Source organism: Talpa occidentalis, unplaced genomic scaffold (genome assembly GCF_014898055.3).
Source record: "Talpa occidentalis isolate TD23 unplaced genomic scaffold, MPIMG_talOcc4v2.1 talOcc4.7, whole genome shotgun sequence".
NCBI classification, from domain to species: Eukaryota; Metazoa; Chordata; class Mammalia; order Eulipotyphla; family Talpidae; genus Talpa; species Talpa occidentalis.
The window spans coordinates 2,063,609-2,079,589 of NW_023605083.1; the positions used below are offsets into that span (position 1 = coordinate 2,063,609).

The 15,981-nt window shown below is 69.6% G+C and overlaps 2 protein-coding genes across 9 annotated transcripts in view; both read left to right on the forward strand.

Moving 5' to 3' along the window:
• The first annotated feature begins 879 nt into the window (after positions 1-879).
• On the forward strand, positions 880-8,586 carry GBGT1 (globoside alpha-1,3-N-acetylgalactosaminyltransferase 1 (FORS blood group)). Of its 7 annotated transcripts, XM_054689221.1 has the most exons (7): positions 1,605-1,696; positions 2,125-2,190; positions 5,783-5,855; positions 5,934-5,969; positions 6,304-6,438; positions 6,955-7,068; positions 7,231-8,586. In XM_054689221.1, exons 1-7 carry the CDS (start codon positions 1,626-1,628, stop codon positions 8,260-8,262), a joined length of 1,527 nt encoding a protein of 508 aa, XP_054545196.1. In that variant the 5' UTR covers positions 1,605-1,625; the 3' UTR covers positions 8,263-8,586. The 7 variants fall into 7 exon arrangements, with proteins under 7 accessions (XP_037348849.1, XP_054545196.1, XP_037348846.1 ...); XM_037492949.2 differs by lacking the exon at positions 6,955-7,068 and having other exon boundaries at positions 5,805-5,855; positions 7,231-7,954; XM_037492954.2 differs by lacking the exon at positions 6,955-7,068 and having other exon boundaries at positions 5,805-5,855; positions 7,250-7,813.
• Positions 8,587-10,385: 1,799 nt separating this feature from the next.
• The window catches only part of RALGDS (ral guanine nucleotide dissociation stimulator), a 38,202-nt gene continuing 32,606 nt past the window's right edge, over positions 10,386-15,981 (forward strand). For both annotated transcript variants that reach the window (XM_037492913.2, XM_054689209.1), the window contains exon 1: positions 10,386-10,444. In XM_037492913.2, coding sequence (XP_037348810.1) covers positions 10,430-10,444 — 15 coding nt within the window. In that variant the 5' untranslated portion in view covers positions 10,386-10,429. The remainder of the gene's footprint in view (positions 10,445-15,981) is intronic.

Genomic DNA, 15,981 nt, shown 5'->3' on the forward strand with positions numbered 1-15,981 from the left:
CAGGGCCTGTTCTGTGCAAGCTAACGAGGCCTCAGCGAAGGCGGGCGGCTCCGCCTGCCCCTCCCCGCGCGCCCCAGGCCACCCCGCCTCAGGGTCAGGGTCGCAGCCTCGCAGAGGGACAGCATCCCCGCCCAGCTGCTGAGAAGTGGGGGTCCACTTCGCGGCCCCCTGTGCTGTGGGCTGGTCAGCGGGAGGCGGCGCAGGCTGCGGGTGCGCGTCCTGGGGGCTCCCCTGCAGTTACGCCGCCGCCTTCCAGAAACGCTCACGGTGCCCCCCAAATCGCGTCCCAGGCCCACACCGCCGTCCTGAATCCCCGGAACCCGCGTCTCGCCCGGGGCAGGGCCGCCGAGCGCGAGGCCGCCTCCAGGCGCTGGCGCAGCGGGGGACCCGGACCCCGACCCGGGGCGCAGCAGGCGGGCGCCGCGGCGGGTGGGCGGGGCCGCGGCGGGTGGGCGGGGGCCGCGGCGGGTGGGCGGGGCCGCGGCGGGCGGGCCGCGGGGGGCGGGCCGCGGGGCGGGGCCGCGGGGGGCGGGGCCGCGGCGGGGGCGGGGCCGCGGCGGGGGGCGGGGCGAGCGGGCCGTCTCGGCGGCCGCAGGGCGGAGGACGCCTCCAGGCGCTGGCGGCGGGGGCCGCCCCGACCCGGGGGCGCAGCAGGCGGCGCCGCGGCGGGGGGCGGGGCCGCGGCGGGGGCGGGGCCGCGGCGGGGGCGGGGCCGCGGCGGGGGGCGGGGCCGCGGCGGGGGCGGGGCCGCGGCGGGGGCGGGGCCGCGGCGGGGGGCGGGGCGAGCGGGCCGGTCTCGCAGGCCCGCAGGAGGCCCGGAGGACGCCGGCGGCCAGCGGGCCGGCGGGCGGCCCGGTGTCCCCGCGGGGTGCGCTCCCGTCCGACCTAACTTGGGCCAGGCCGCAGGGGTGAGTTGAGTCTGCACTTCTGGGGTCCGTCGCGCCCCCGCCCCGCGTCCCCCCGCAAGTCCGGCTGCGGGGCTCGGCGCGGCCCCGGTGCGGCCCGGCTCTGCGTCGGCGACCCCGGGCCCCGGGCCCCCCGGGCCCCCCGGGCCCCCCCAGCCCCGAGCCCCGAAGCGGGGCTTGAGGCCGCTGCGCGCGCGGCCCGGGCGGGGAGCCGAGGCCCGCCGGGGAGGCGCGGGACCGGCCGGCCCAGGCCCCGGGGGAGCGGGCCGCGCCCAGCCCCGCGCTGCCTCTGCCCTCGGCCGCCCCCGCGCCGGACACCCCGCCCGGGGGCGCCGCGGCTGTGCCGCCCTCCGCGGCCCATCCCCAAGCCCGGCTGGGACGGCGGCGGGCGGGGCGGGGCGGGCCAGAGGGCCGAGGCCTTCCCGCCCCTTGGGGCGCCGGGGCGGGGCTCCGGAGGGCACCGTGGGGGCCCCGGGCGCGGCTCTGCCTGTGGCGCGCGTCTGGCTGCCGGGGGTCCCCCAGGCCGCTGCCCGCCCCGAGAGAGGAGCCGGGCGCCCAGTCCAGCGGCGCCCCCGGCACAGCCGCAGCTTCGGCGGGTCGCGGAGACCCGGGGCGCCCAGGGCAGGGCCACCGCTCTGAGGAGGCGCTTTCCTCCGCAGCGTCCGGGCCCCGCCGGCCGCCCTCGCCGGCCGCCGCCACCCCTGGGACCCCGCCCCAGCCATGCGTGCCCGCAGACTGGCCCTGGGCCTGGGCTCCTGCCTCTTAGTGGGCGCCGCCGTCTGGGCTCTGTGGTGAGCACGCCCCGGGCCCCTCCTTTCCAGTCGCTATCCCCACCCACCCTTCCCCGTCCCAGGCCCTGCCTACCTCTCCTGGACGCCTGTCCCCTCCCTCAGTGCAGGGAATTCTGGCTTTGGAGTTTTGCCCCCCACCCCCACTTGCTCTTCCCTGGCTCTTCCTTCCAGCCGCGGAGATGAGGAAGTCCTGCGCACCCTGTGCAGTTCACCCGTGGGGGTTCCCTGCCGGTCCAGGGGCCCCTCACCCCCCAGAGTACTCCTGCCCTAGCCCAGGCTGGCCCCCTGCGGGAGACAGTGTCCCCAGGCCAGCCAGGCCGACAGGCCTCTGCCTCCATCCCCACACAGTGGGCTCCTCTCTCCCACCAGCGTGCACTTAGTGGGTCTTCAGCCTCTGGGCAGAGTCAGCAGGTGTTTCTCCTTCCCAGGGTGCATGTCGACAACTGGCTGCCATTCTCCTATGTCCCCTATTACCTCCCCTGCCCAGAGATCTTGTAAGTATGGGGTTGAGAGAATTAGGGGTCCCCGTGGGCTGCCCAGAGTGGGGAGACTGTGTTTGGGTCACTTTGTTTGCAGGTTCCCGGGCGCCAAGCTCAGGGCTGTGGTAGTGTGGTGAGTGGGTGATGTGTGTGCTGCCGCAGGGGTGGCGTTGAAATCCCCCGTTTCAATCTTCGGGTGACGTGGCAGCCCCTGTTCTTCCTGTTTCACCTTGTTGCAAGTTCTGAGCCTCACCTGCTGCACCTGTCAGGCGGAAAGGGAGGGCCCGTAGCTTTGCAGGACGTGGCCTCAAATGCTGTGCTCTGTGTGGATCCGAGGGACAAGTGGACACGAGACTCAGTCTGTAACCTGGGGCCATTCTGACTTGGGCCCATGAAGAGTGAAAATTGGGTGGCGCTGCTCGGGGGCGTCTGGCCCCAAGGTCTTTTGTTTTTCATGGCAGGTCTGAAATGCGGGTCAGAGACAGCCTGTCAATAAGGAGCGTTTCTGTTTTAGTGTGAACATAGAACATAGTCAATTAGGCAGCTGGCCGGGAGACCAGGGGTCTCCCTCTTGGGCCCCACCGGCCGGAGTCACGCTCTGGCTGCAGGCGCCCGGCCTGCCTCGGTCACTGCTCTGCTCTCCAGGGGAGTCCAGCGTGTACCTCATTGGCTCTAAAAACAGAAATGGAAATGGCTGGGATTTTTATCCTCTTTCCCCAGAGCTGGCTTTATTTTTCAATGTGGTTCATCCCTCCGTGGTTACCACTGTTTCACTCCACCGAGGGACTGGGTCATAAATCTTGAACACCCCTCTTTCCCACTGACAACTGGGGGGCATTTAGGGTGTTTCCAGTCCCCAGTGTTCTGCCTTTGTTTGTAAGCAGCGGCTTGGATAGAATGTTTTTCGATCCTTGAAGAACCTTTTGTTTGCTACGTTCCCTGCTTATAAATAATTATGGAGACTAGGTAGAGGGAAAAAGATTCATTCTCAAAAATCAAGATAATTCACAGTGAGAAAGCAGACCCGGGCAGCGGCTCTCCCCGCCCATGCCCGCAGGTAGCTCGGATGGTGTTGGGACTGGAAGGAGCCGGCAGGGCACTCAGTAAAAAAGTGACATGGAAGGCAACACATTATAGAAACAGCATTGTAGGGCCCACTGGTGGCGCGAGGAGTTAGGCACAACACTGTGAAGCTACCCTGCAGCACAAGTTCGATCCCTGGCCAGGGAACAACCCACATGGCGCGCAGACCTCTCCTGGCTCGCCCGCTGCTCCCCTCGGCAGTGTATTTCAGTCAGTCTGCCTGTTCTGCTCCCCACTCTGTCTCTGGTGAATGCTCTCACCCCCCGCACCTCTCGCCTGTACCCCAGCTCTTGTATGCATAAATAAATAAATCAAAAAAAAAAAAAAAAACGCTATAGAAATAGAGCGTGTGGTCCCTGTCCCGGGCACTGGTGAGTTCCCTGACAAGGAGCAGAGTCCTCTAAACTCCGATCACCATCCCTGGCAGGTGCAACCTGTGTGTGTGAAAGGCAAGGACTTGGCAGATAAAAATCTGTCACAAGCCTTTGCTTGCTCAGCCTGACTGAGCGGGCCTGGGGGTCACCGGGGGTGGGGGTGGGGTCCTTGTCGCTATAAATCTGTTTTCTTTTGCCCAGCTTGTGGCTTTTCTTTCACAGTAGAATCTCGATCCCCTTGTCAGGGGGTCTTTCCAGAAGGATCGGGACACAGTGGCATTCATGCACCCCCAGCCCTGGCTCGTGCTGGTGGTAGTGGGTGTTACAAAAAAACGAACCCAGAGTCTTGCTGGTTGGAGAGATGGGGGTGCTTTCTTTGGTTTAAATTTCAATTATTCAAGCACACGGAGGCCTCCGCCCCCCGCCCCACCCCACCACGTCCCATTAACCACGTTTCCCTTTCTCCATGCTCAGGCTCTGCCGCTCGCTGGCCTGCCTGGTTCTGAATGTCAGTCGTGGCCAAAAGTCTTTTATTTTTTAAAGATTGATCTATGCATCCAAGATCTAGGGTGCTGGCCGGAGGTGCGGGCCGAGTGTCTTTGAATGCGTCGGGAGTTGGAGAATGTTGCTTGTGGCCACGTCGCTCCTTTCTGCTGCTTCCCTCTTTCCTTGGACTTGTGTTACTCTGACTTCCGGGCCAGGGCAGGGAGGCGCTCCCCTGGGGGCCCATCTGTGGCTCTGGTGCAGAGTCTCCGCTGCTGTCCCTGGCGCCGCCCAGGCCGCTGTGCCCTCAGTGGGGCCCCCTTCTTACCTTCACCCCTTCCAGTGCCATCGCTCTGAAGCCAGGGCTGGAATCGGGCTTGTCATGGGAAATGGGGGCTGAGGGCCAGTTGGGCGAATTGACTTGAAGAAGTGTAGATTTGAGGGTCCAGACGCATCACCGAAGGGCAAATATTACAGGAATGCACTAATATGGGGTCCCAGAGCAGCCAGATTCATAGAGACAGAAGCAGAATAGTGGGGGGGTGTTTAATGGGGAAGGTTTCATTTGGGGAGGATGAAGCCCCCTGGAGAGGGATGGTGGGTGGACAGAGAACGGGGTTCGCGCCAGGGACTGTACACTTCCAAAGGGCTAAAGGAGATCTCCGCTGCGTATATTTCACCACCAAAAATACCACGCGGACTGGAGAAGGCAGGAGCCCTCCAGGAGTATGTGGCGTAGGTGTCCTGCTGCGGGCCTGGAGCCAGCTGCCCTGACTCGCTCCCTGGGTGGCCTTGGGCCTGCCTGTCCTTTCTCTGGGCCTCACTCCCACCCCTGGGACAGCCGCAGGCTTCATTGTTGCCATCTGTAGCCCAGGGAGTGGAAGGCCTGGCCCCAGGGCTCTGGGCGGGCTGGTGGCTCTCGGTGCAGAGCTGGAGGCTCCGTGCCACCTGCCACCTGCCGTCTTTGGTTACCCAGCAGCCGCCACTGCTCTCCCGGGGCCGCTCCCTTCTGCACCCACACTGGTCTGAGGCAGCGAGTGGCTGCCCGCCCTCGCAGGTGTGCTCGGGCAGGGGTGGGGGCACCCCAACTCATAGGCCTTGTTTAATTCCCATGGGTGGATCCCCTTTTATAGATGCGGAAAAGGGGTGTATCTGGCGGGGTCCTACTGAAGACACAGCCAGGGGAGGGAGGGAGGGAAGCTGGCTGCAGGGGTGGCAGGGCCAGCTGGAAATCTACAGGCCGGCGTCAGAGCAGGGTCCGGCCGGCCCAGCGCATCCGGACAGTCTTCACATGCAGACGCCCTCAGAGCACGCCCGGATGGCGCCGGAGACCCGGATCCTACCGCAGACCCCACTGGGAGCCCAGGTTAATGGGCTCGCCTGAGGACCCTGCTAGAAAGTGGCACAGCTGGGCCCCCCCAGTTTCTCTAGTCTCTTAGCTGGTGCTGGGTGCCCAGTGCCGGAGAAGGCGTCAGCTTTGGAGAGTGGCGGCCCGAGGGTGCCTCGCCGCGCCCACCCCAGGCCTGCGCATGTGCGTGGGGGGAGGGGGCAGAGCAGCGGGGAGGCTGGAGGGGGTCCGCTGGGACCTGGGGTGTGCCTGCCCCGTGGGGGCATTTGGTTCATCTCAGCTTTCTTCTTCCCTGCTGAGCACCTCCACTAACTAACAGCTCTTGTCGCCTCCACCATCAGCAACATGAAGCTGCAGTACAAGGGGGAGAGGCCTTTCCAGCCCGCGGCACAGTAAGCGATGGTCTCTGTCCCCTGGGTGGCCCTGGCGGGGCTGCCTCCCTCTGCTCACCGCGCCCTTCTCTGTTCCAGGGCACAGTACCCGCAGCCCAAGCTGCTGGAGCAGAGGTAGGCATCGAGGCGGTCAGGGTGCAAAGAGGAGGCTGGACTGGCGAGAAGGCCGTCTACGCTGGGTGGTGGGCAGGGGAGGTGGCCTTGGGGTCCGGTCACCTGAGACCAGGCAGAGACACGGTCTAGGAGTCAGGGATGGGGACGCGCACCGGTTGTGTCACCTCTGAGCTGTATTCAGGTGCGTAGTAGTCGTCCCCACCTTGCTGGGGGCCAGAGGGGTGCACAGAGCTGCCCAGGGCCACGCAGCTCGGGGAGGGGTGGGGGTGGCGGTGCCTGGGCAGGATGTGGATGTTACCAGGGGAGCGCTCAGCCCCAGGCTCCCCTCCGCCAGGCCTGTGGAGCTGCTGACACTCACGCCCTGGCTGGCGCCCATCGTGTCCGAGGGCACCTTCGACCCCGAGCTCCTGCAGCACATCTACCAGCCGCTGAACCTGACCATTGGGGTCACGGTGTTTGCAGTGGGGAAGTGAGTAGTGGGCTGGGGTGGGGGTGAGGGCACCCCTGAGCCACAGGGGCGGATGGTCTGGGAAGGACCTGACCTGGGTACTAGGAGGCCCTGAGCCAGGCGCTGTGGGGAGAGGCTGAGGGGAGGGGGCCGGGGCGGGGGCAGCCCAGGGGCGGGGCAGTGGGAACTTTGAGTCAGGACTCCCTCGGCCCTCTGCCTCCCCCAAGTGGTCCAGTCAGGCCTCAGAGATGAGGCGTTGACCCCAGACCACTTCCCATAACTGGGGGCTGTGGTCAGGCCACGCGGTCAGGAGGTCCGGGGCCCCTGGCCTGCCGCAGGAGCTCTCCCCTCCACCTCTCGGCACATTTCCTGTTTCCTCCCCGAGCCTACCTGCCTCTTTGGGGACCCCTGGGGGACTGTGTTGGGGCTCCCTGGATGACCCACCCGCGGCCGGGTCACCCCCTGGTCTGAACAGCTGCAGCCTGGGGCGGCGAGGGGCGGTGGCTGCAGTTTCCTCCTGTTCCACGTCCCCCCCAGGCCCCCCCCAGTTCACCCTCCTTTGGTGCGGTCACTGCTGCTTGTTGCTGCCCCCTCTCTGGCCTAGGCGTCTCGGCCTCTGAAACGGGAACCGCAGGGCCTTCCTCCTGGCCAGTGAGTGAGGCTGGAGGTGGCGAGCGCGGGGTGGCGCTCGCGTGCGGGCTCAGCTTGCTCACCCGGGTCTTCAGCGCTGGGGACCGTGACTGGGGAAGTGGAGCTCAGGTGGGGACCCCGGGAGTGGCCCCGCCGCGGCAGGTGACGGGTGGCCGCCCCCAGGTACACGGGCTTCACGCGGCACTTCCTGGAGTCGGCCGAGCGGTTCTTCATGCGAGGTTACCGGGTGCACTACTATGTCTTTACCGACGACCCCGCGGCCATCCCCCGGGGCCCACTCGGCGCCGGCCGCCGCCTCAGCGTCTTCCCGGTGCAGCCGCACTCCCGCTGGGAGGAGGTGTCCATGCGCCGGATGGAGACCATCAGCCAGCACATCGCCGCCAGGGCGCACCGGGAGGTGGACTACCTCTTCTGCCTCGATGTGGACATGGTGTTCCGGAACCCCTGGGGCCCCGAGACTCTGGGCGACCTGGTCGCGGCCATCCACCCCGGCTACTTCATGGCCCCCCGCCAGCAGTTCCCCTACGAGCGCAGGCCGGTCTCCACCGCCTTCGTGGCGGAGGGCGAGGGGGACTTCTACTATGGCGGGGCGGTCTTTGGGGGGCGCGTGGCCAGGGTGTACGAGTTTACCAGGGGCTGCCACATGGCCATCCTGGCCGACAAGGCCAACGGCGTCATGGCTGCCTGGCAGGAGGAGAGCCACCTGAACCGCCGCTTCATCTCGCACAAGCCCTCCAGGGTGCTGTCCCCCGAGTACCTCTGGGACGACAGGAAGCCGCAGCCACCCAGCCTGAAGCTGATCCGCTTTTCCACCCTGGACAAGGACACCCGCTGGCTGAGGGGCTGACGCAGAGCCGGGCTGCCGTGCCCACGGAGCAGCTTGCCCCTCAGGGATCCCAGCCACCCAGGGGCCGAGCCTCGGGCGAGAGCAGACTGTTCTGTGCCCCGTCTAGCAGAACCCGGCCGGAAATGAATGCAGAAAAGCCTCTGCGAACTCGAAAGGGTTGTGCCCACGTGCCCAGCACACAGAGACCGGCCAGACGCCGGGAGCAGGGAGCCGGGTCAAGCAGGTGCGCCCACAGCCAACCCCAGCAGCAGTGCCTTTGCCGGGTGCGGTCTCGGCCCCCTGTCAGAGTGGGGTGCGAAAGGCGGCCGGACCCTGTCCTCTGGCTGCAGGAGGTGTCAGCGCTGTGACCTCACTTGGGACCCCGCAGTGAGGCTTTGAAAGGCACCAGGTCTCGGCAGCTCCTCTGGTCCAATCCAGCCGGCACCCCAGGGTGGACTGGCCTGAGCCTGAGCTTCCTCCTTTGTAAGAGTGTTCGGGTGGTTTTTAATAAAGCTGGCCTGTGCCAGGCCCTCAGCAGGGCCTGACCACCTGCATATCCAAGTGTCCGTGCTGTTGGCCACCGGGGGTCAGGCAGCCTGGGTTTCAAACGCCATCAACTTGTGGGAGTGGTGGAGGGGGGTATGTATGGCTTTAAAAAAAACCTGGGTTAACTTGGAGGGTTCATGGGCTCTTAGCTCCCGAGGGCATGACAAATGTCTCAGGCCCTCCTGGCTCCAGGCCAGCCTCAGCCCAGCGAGGCCATCTGCGGGGTCAGAGGCCTGCCGGGGCAGCCTCTCCTGTGGCTCCAGAGACTCACCCCCGAGCCTGGCAGGGCAGAGGTGGGGTGGGCCCCCTGGCCCACCGTCTGTCCCTGGAGGCAGCAGCAGCGTTCCATGCAGGGGTGAGGCAGAGCCTGGGGGGGTACCATGTCCACATCAGGAGTGGGCAGCCACCTGGAGATCCCAGAAAACCTGGGGCCAGCCCCAAGCCCACTCCTCCTGCAGCGTGTGGTTTGGTCAGCGAGCAGGACCAAAGGCAGGAGAGGGGCCGGACTGTCTCCATGAGGTGAGGAGAAGTTCTGGGCTGGGCTGCAGCGCAGGAGTGCCCTGGAGGGCGTCTGGGGGTTACAGAGGGAGGGGGCAGTGAGCCCAGGCCGGGTGGGCTCACTGCTCCTGTAGAAAAAGGGGTGAGATTGGGGCAGCCAGGGGCTCCCGGTTACAGTAAACACCCCCTGGGACACCCCTCCTTCGTGGGCCCCTGAGCTGGACACCAGCAGGGCCGCAGCAGGGACAAGCTGCCCTCTGTGTCCCTGCGGCCCTGCCAGAGGCCTGGACAGCAGAGGGGCAGGCAGGGGCGGCCTGACCTTGTGCCTGCAGACCTGCCCTTCACTTCTGCTTCCAGGTCCCGGCTCAGCCCTGCGCGCACCTGACCTCTGGGGGCACATGGGGTAGGGGCGGGGGGTCAGGGCGACTCCCGCGTCCCCGGGTCGCCACTGCCATCCCGGCCAGCACCGCAGTCGCTGGCTGGGCCCGGGGTGGAGGCCCGGGGGGCAGAGGAGGCCCCGCACAGGGGCTCGGGACTGGCGGGGACCCGCCCACGCGGGGCCGGCCAGCGCGGAGGTCCGGGCGTGCGCGCGGCTGGGCGGGGCTCTCGGGCGCGCGCTGGCCGCCGGACCCCCGGCCCGAGCCCCGCCGCCCGCGCCGCGCGCCCCCGCAGCCGGCGGGCCCGCCCCTCGCACCTGCGGCGGGGCCGGGCGGGGGGCCGGGCGGGGCCGGGCGGGGCCGGGCGGGGGCCGGGGAGGGGGCCGGGGCGGTGCCGGGCGGGGGCCAGGCGGGTCCGGGCGGGGTCCGGGGCGGGTCCGGGCGGGGTCCGGGGCGGGACCGGGCGGGGCCCAGCCGGAGGCGGGGCCAGGGCCTAGCGGGGCGGGTCCCGGGGGCGGGGCCGGGGGCGGAGCCGGGCGGGCCCGGGGCGTCCGTGGCGGGTCCCGGGGGCGGGGCCGTGTCGGGGGCGGGGCCAGGGGCGGCCGGGGGCGGGTCCGGGGGGGTCCGGGGCGGGACCGGGCGGGGCCGAGCCGGAGGCGGGGCCAGGGCCTAGCGGGGCCGGGGCCGGGGCGGGTCCCGGGGGCGGGGCGGGGGCGGGGCGGGGCGGGGGCGGGGCCCGGGGGCGGGGCCGAGCCGGGGGCGGGTTCCGGGGCGGCCGGGGGCGGGGCCGGGCGGGGCCGGGGCGTGTCCCGGGGCGGGGCGGGGCCGCGGCTGTCCCGCCCCCGGCCGGAGCCCGCGAGCCCGGGCGGCGCCGAGCGCGGGGCCCGAGCGGCCGGGCGGGCGGGCGGGCGGGCGGCGCAGACAATGGCAGCGGCGCGGGCGGCGGCGGCGCGGGCGAGGGCGGCGCAGCCCCGGGCCCGGCGGGGACGCGAGGCCGCGCCATGAGCCCCGCCGCCGGGCGCCCCCCTGCGCCGCGCGCGGGCCGAGGCGAGCGGCCGCTGCGAGCCCCGGGCCCCGCCCTGGGGCCGGCGATGCGCAGCCGGGGCTGAGGACGATGGTCGATTGCCAGGTGAGTGCCCGGCCCGCCCGCGCCGCGCCCCGGGCCCCGGGAAACTGGGCCGAGGGCGGGACGGCCGGGCCCGGCGGGCGGGTGCGGAGCCGGGGAGGTTCCGCCCGGCGGGGCCCGACCCAGCGCCCCCCGTGGGGTTTCCTTGGGAGACGGGAGCCCCTGGAATCCTGGGGGACCCCTGCGCAGCCCCTCCCACGCGAGGCAGTTTCCTCTTGGCGTCGCCGCGCGCCCAGAGAGTCACCGCGTTGGCTTCACAGGTGGGGACCCTGAGGCGGGGCAGAGGGGTGCTGGACAGGGGGGGGGGCTAGGGGGGCTGGGGGGGCGTTTGGAGAAGAAAGAGGCTGAGAGGCTGCAGGCAGCTTCTGCCGCGGCGCTGGGCTTCGGGTCTGCGACCACAGGCTCCATAGAGTGGGGGGGGAGGAGCCCCCCAGGTTTCCAGGGGTCACCTGGGCCAGGACCGTCCCCCTGGCAGCCCGGAGAGGACAGGTTCTGGGGACCTGCACCAACACTCTGGACACCTGGAACTAGGAGGAGCCCGCCCCCCTGGTGTGGAGGGGGCTTCAGGGTGGAAGACCTCGGTGTATTCCTCCAGAAATTGGGGTGCATAGATGGCACCAAAGGTCCGAGGATGGGATCACCCGAGGGTCTGCTGGCCTTGGCCCAGCGCTGCCCTCCAGTACACCCCCAGTCCTTGGGCAGCAAATGCTTCTGCTCCCTCGAGGTCCTGCGGAGCAGAGCGCCCGCGGGCCAGGCTCGTGCACCCGCAGAGCTCGCAGGGCCTGGGCTCCGGCCGGGGAGCGGGGAGCGTCCCAGCCGCTGGGAGCCTGCAGGGCTCCTCACCTGGCAGCGGGCCTGGAGCCAGGCGGGGTGAGGAGTAGCGTGGGTGCACCGGACGCCGGGACCCTGGAGGGGAAAAGCAGGACCAGGCTAACTTGGGAGGCCCCTCACATCCCCCTGGAGCGGTGTCCTGCTCCCGGCCCCTGGGGCGGGGGCCGCTGCCTTGGCTACAGCCAAACAAAGGTGTGTGTTTTGTTTTCCGGTTCCTGCCCGGCTGCGGCGCCTGGGCTGACCTCCAGGGGGCGGGCTGCACCCGCTGTTCAGCCGTCCGCTGGCCCAGGAGGGGACACCCAGGGGTCATTCTGGGGGTCCCCCTGCCTCCAGCCCAAGCTGCACCTTTTGTTAGTAGCCTCCATGTCCACCGGGTGGGCTGCTCAGAGGTGGGGGGCTTGAGCTGCGGCCACCATGCGTTCAGCTCCCGTGGCCTCAGCGCTCCCGGAGCCGGCCGGGCTGCTTGGTCCCCGGAGGGGCTGTGAGGACCACGTGGCCTCTCCCTCCCGGGGCTGGAGAGGAGGTGGGGCAGCCCCAGGGCATGACGCCTGGAGAGAAGAGCAAGGACCCCAGGGCGATGAGACGGGGCGCTGCTGCGGGTGCAGAGGGAGGGCCTGGGCCGGGGTGGACCGGCGCTGCCCGTGGGCCGGCGCGGGGAAGCACAAAGACACGGAGACCAGGAGGCCGCGGGGAATTTGGCCACAGAGCAGGTGGAAAAGGAGCAGGTGGGGAAGGGAGGGAACGGGCAAGCTCCGGGCCTGAAGAGACCACCTGTGGGGGCTGGGACACCCCTGACCTGAGGCGCGGGGCGCACAGGACGCAGTCGGAGGAGGTCAGTTCCTCTGGCTGCCCGTGGCCCTTCACCGCGTCGCCGCCGCTGGCCTCTGTCGGGCAGGTCGCTGCACCCCAGCTTGCGTCCCCAGCGCGAGGACGCAGTGACAGCGGGGTGGGCGCGCGGACAGGACGGGTAAGGCCGAGCCGCGGGGCTGTGACTGCATCCCGGAAGGGGCAGCCGCGGCTCCGCCATGTGCTGGGGGCCGGAACCGGCCTCCCCGTCCATCCGCCCTGGAGGGCGAGGTCCTGGGAAGAGGTTGCTGGAGTGCCCTGTGGGCGCCCCCATCCCGCCAGCCTGATGAGGCCTGGGGTGCGGGGTGAGCAGGCCCTGGGAGGCTTGCGGTCCTCCATTTCAGCCCCCTCACGGCCCAGACCAGGAAGCCAGCCCACCGGGGAAGCGACGTCCCCTGGAGACAGAGCCGGAACCCAGGCCCGGCCTGAGTGAGCCCCTGCGGGGTCTCGCCCCTCTTTGTGACTCTCCCCCCAGCAGGTGCTTGCCACGGCTACGTCCTGCCCCAGGCCCCGCGTGTCGGCCTCACCCCCCTCCACTGACGCCGTCTCTAGGGAGCACGTGCCAGCTGCGAAGGTGGGGCAGCGGGAGGCCGAGTGGCCGGTGGCTGGCCCGGGGGGTAGAGCTGCAGAGGGCACAGCCGGGAACCCATATGTCTTTGCCTCTCCACACCTCGGCTGGGTGTGGCACCCCAGGATGGCTGCCTCTGTTCTCAATGCCCAGGCCCCCGGATTCCCCTCCTCGGGCCCCCTCCTCGCCTGCCGTCACCCGCCCTACGGCCCCTGACCCTCAGCCCCTTGAGGTTCGCCAGCACATGCATCTGCGGGAGTTGCAGAGGGGGGATTCGTGCCCTCGCGGTGGGCGTGAGCTCCCCGCGCCCCGGGCCGGCTGGAGGAAGCAGTGGGACAGTCCAGAGAGTTGGCAGGGGCTTCCACGGGGGCAGCGGCGGGCGCAGAGAGGTGTTCTGGAAGGAGGCCCCTGCGGTCCCGGCTGACGGAGGAGGGAGGCACGAGGCTGGAGACGAGGTCACCGCCCAGGCCCGCCCGGAACACAGGGGCAACACTTCAGGGGGCAGCGGGTGGGGCAGCCGGGGGCGGGCCTGTGGGCGTGCCCTGTGGCTGCTGTGGCCAAGCCCCACCTGTGGGGTGGCTTAGAACACAGACGAGACGTTTCCTTGCCCGGCTCTGGGCCCGCAGGCCCACAGCTAGGGGTCCCCGCCGAGCCCCCTTCTCTTCCCGCCCCCTCTTCCCGCCCCCAGCGGTGGCAGCGATCCCTCCAGCCTCCTTCCGGCTCCGTGTGGCCTCCTCTGTGCCTCCTTGGGGGACGCCAGTCATTGGACTGGAGCTCCCCTCATCCAGAATGACTCCTCTTAACCCGAGCACACCCGCAGAGACCCCGATTTCCAAGTCAGGTCCCGGCCCCGGGACTGTGAATAGGGGGCCCGGCCAGGCCACGAGAGGGGCTCCAGGTGACTCGCCCCCGAAGACCAGGGACACAGGTGCCCGGGCTCTGCGGCTGTCTTGGGGACTGCAGCTGGGGCGGTGGGGTGCATGGATCCCGGGGATGCGCCTTCAGGGGGCCACAGCGGAGGAGACCTGGTCTCACCCTCGCCGCGAGGAGGCTGCAGGCGGCTGTAAACCGCACGGCCCCTCCAGGTGACGCGCTGCGGGGGAGCCCGCGTGGTGACTCTGGGTGGATGGCGATTTGTGGGGAGGCAGAGCCCACAGCCAGGTGGGCCGGGGCGGAGGGCGCGGGAGGGGCCGGGGCCAGACCCAGATCCCAGGCGGCCGGTGCAGTCTGGAGCTGGCGTCTGGCGCGTCACCTGCAAGCCGAGCCGGCCCCGGGCCCCGCGGCCGCAGCTACCGTTACACTTCGACGCGGCTCTCCTGTTACCGCGGGCCCCAGGTCTGGGGGCACACGGGGGGCAGCCGTGGGGCGGCAGGTCGAGGCTTGAGGAGTCCCTTCCCCAGAGGCCCGATCGCGGGGGGCCGTGCGGCTTGAGCCGCCCCTGTGCCCACCTGCTGGGTTCCGCCCTGTCCCCTTACACAAGTGGGGAGGCTGAGGCGCGGGGCTCCCTGTCCCTGCTCCAGGTGGGCTCCCTTAGGCCTCGGCAAAGGGGAGCAAGGTGCCCAGGGCGGCGCTGGCCCAGGAAGCGGAGGCTGTTTCTTCCTGGGGGGTGTCGGGCTTTATCCTCCCAGAAGCACCCCATGGGGGTGGCACGCTCTGCTTCCCTGCGAGGGGGAGGCTGTAGAGCAAGGACGCGGACACCGCTGGGCTGGGAGCCTGGGGGCCTGGACACGGAGGCCACCCTGCCCTCAGCGACCGGGCCCCGCGCCCGCCTTGGGAAGCCGGCCTCTGCAGAATGGCACCAGGCCACTCGGGCACCCTCTCTTGGACCTGCCAGGGGACAGCCGTCCGCCTCGCCTGGCCGTGGCCTGCAGGGCTGTGCCTGCCATTTGGGTAGGGAAACTGAGGCACTGAAAGATGACGGGACCCCCGGGGCCAGTCAGTGGCACAGCTGGGGGCGGCGTGTACCCGCGGGCAGACAAGCCTGGGCCAGGCCGGGCACGGGTGCCGGTGCCAAGTTCCTCCCAATGACAGCCGCTTCCACCGCGGTCAGGGCCGGGCCGGCGGGAGGCCCCAAGGTGGTGGTTATGCGGGGTGGAGACGTGAGCACAGCCCAGGAGCCCTCCCCTGCTCTCCCCGCTCTGATGAAGGCCTTGGGCTCCGGGCTCTGCATTTTCTCGGGGTTCTGGGATTTTGAACCTCAGTCTCCTGTTGGGGTCCAGGCTAGGTGGGCTTTGTGGGGGGTGGGGGCGGGAGTCGGTGGTACCTAGTGTCTCCTCCCAGGGCACCCGAGCCGGGGCGAGGAGGTGGAGAGGAGACCTTATCCCCCTAAAACTGACAAGCCCCAGCCGAAGGGAGAGTTCCCATGGCAACCTGGAGCCGTTGCTTGGCAACTGCAGGCCCCCAAAATACTTGCTTTGGAGCAGGCGCGAGGCCGGGGGCTTTCCGACCAGCCCGAGTATGAGCCTTAACTGCCAAGTCCTCGCTTCGTGGTTGATGCTCCCCCACCCCTGGGTCCTTCCTGAGGAAAGCCCCAGTCTGCACCCCTTTCCTCCCCACCCCCAGCCAGCCCCCTGGCATCTGGCCAGTCCCCCAGCAACAGCCTCTTTCCTGGCTCCCCGAGTGATAGACGACGGGGACAGAATGTCAGAGAATGCGGGTTCAGAGAGCACACTGGACGGGGGTGGGGGGCAGCCAGGTTGGGGGGCTGGGCTCGGTGCTGGGCTTGGCACCCCCTGCAGCGGTCAGCTGCCCGGGCCTGGGCAGGGCGGGGGTGGTGAAGGTGGGGGTGGGGCCCTTGGAGTGCCAAGGGGACGCTGACAGCGCCGTGGCCTGGTTGCAGCCCCTCGCTCTGGACTGCGTCCCCGTGCCTGAGTGTCTGTCACCCGGGCGCAGGTGCCCAGGGAGCCACGCTGCCTGCGGACAGGAGGGTGCGGCTCGGCCAGGCTGGCCTCTGCGCCTCCCCCTCTGCGGCCCGACCGTCCCGACTCAGCCACCGGCTTAGGGCTGGACGCCCGAGCCCCTCCCCAGCGCCACGCTTACCCCTGGCCCCCCGGAACAGGCACTCGGCCCCTCCGAGCCTCACTGCGCCCCGAGCCGTGAGGACAATGACCCCTCACAGGTTGCTGTGGCCATGGAAGGAAATGGGCTCCCGCGGGCTCTCCCGGGGCTGCTTCTGTCTGTGGGCGCCCGAGCCGGGGTGCAGGGAGCCTGGATGCTGGCGGGGCCCCAGGGCGGCCGGAGCGGAGCGGAGCGCCCGCAGGTGCCTGGGTTCTCGAAGCTGGGAAGGGTGTGGGGC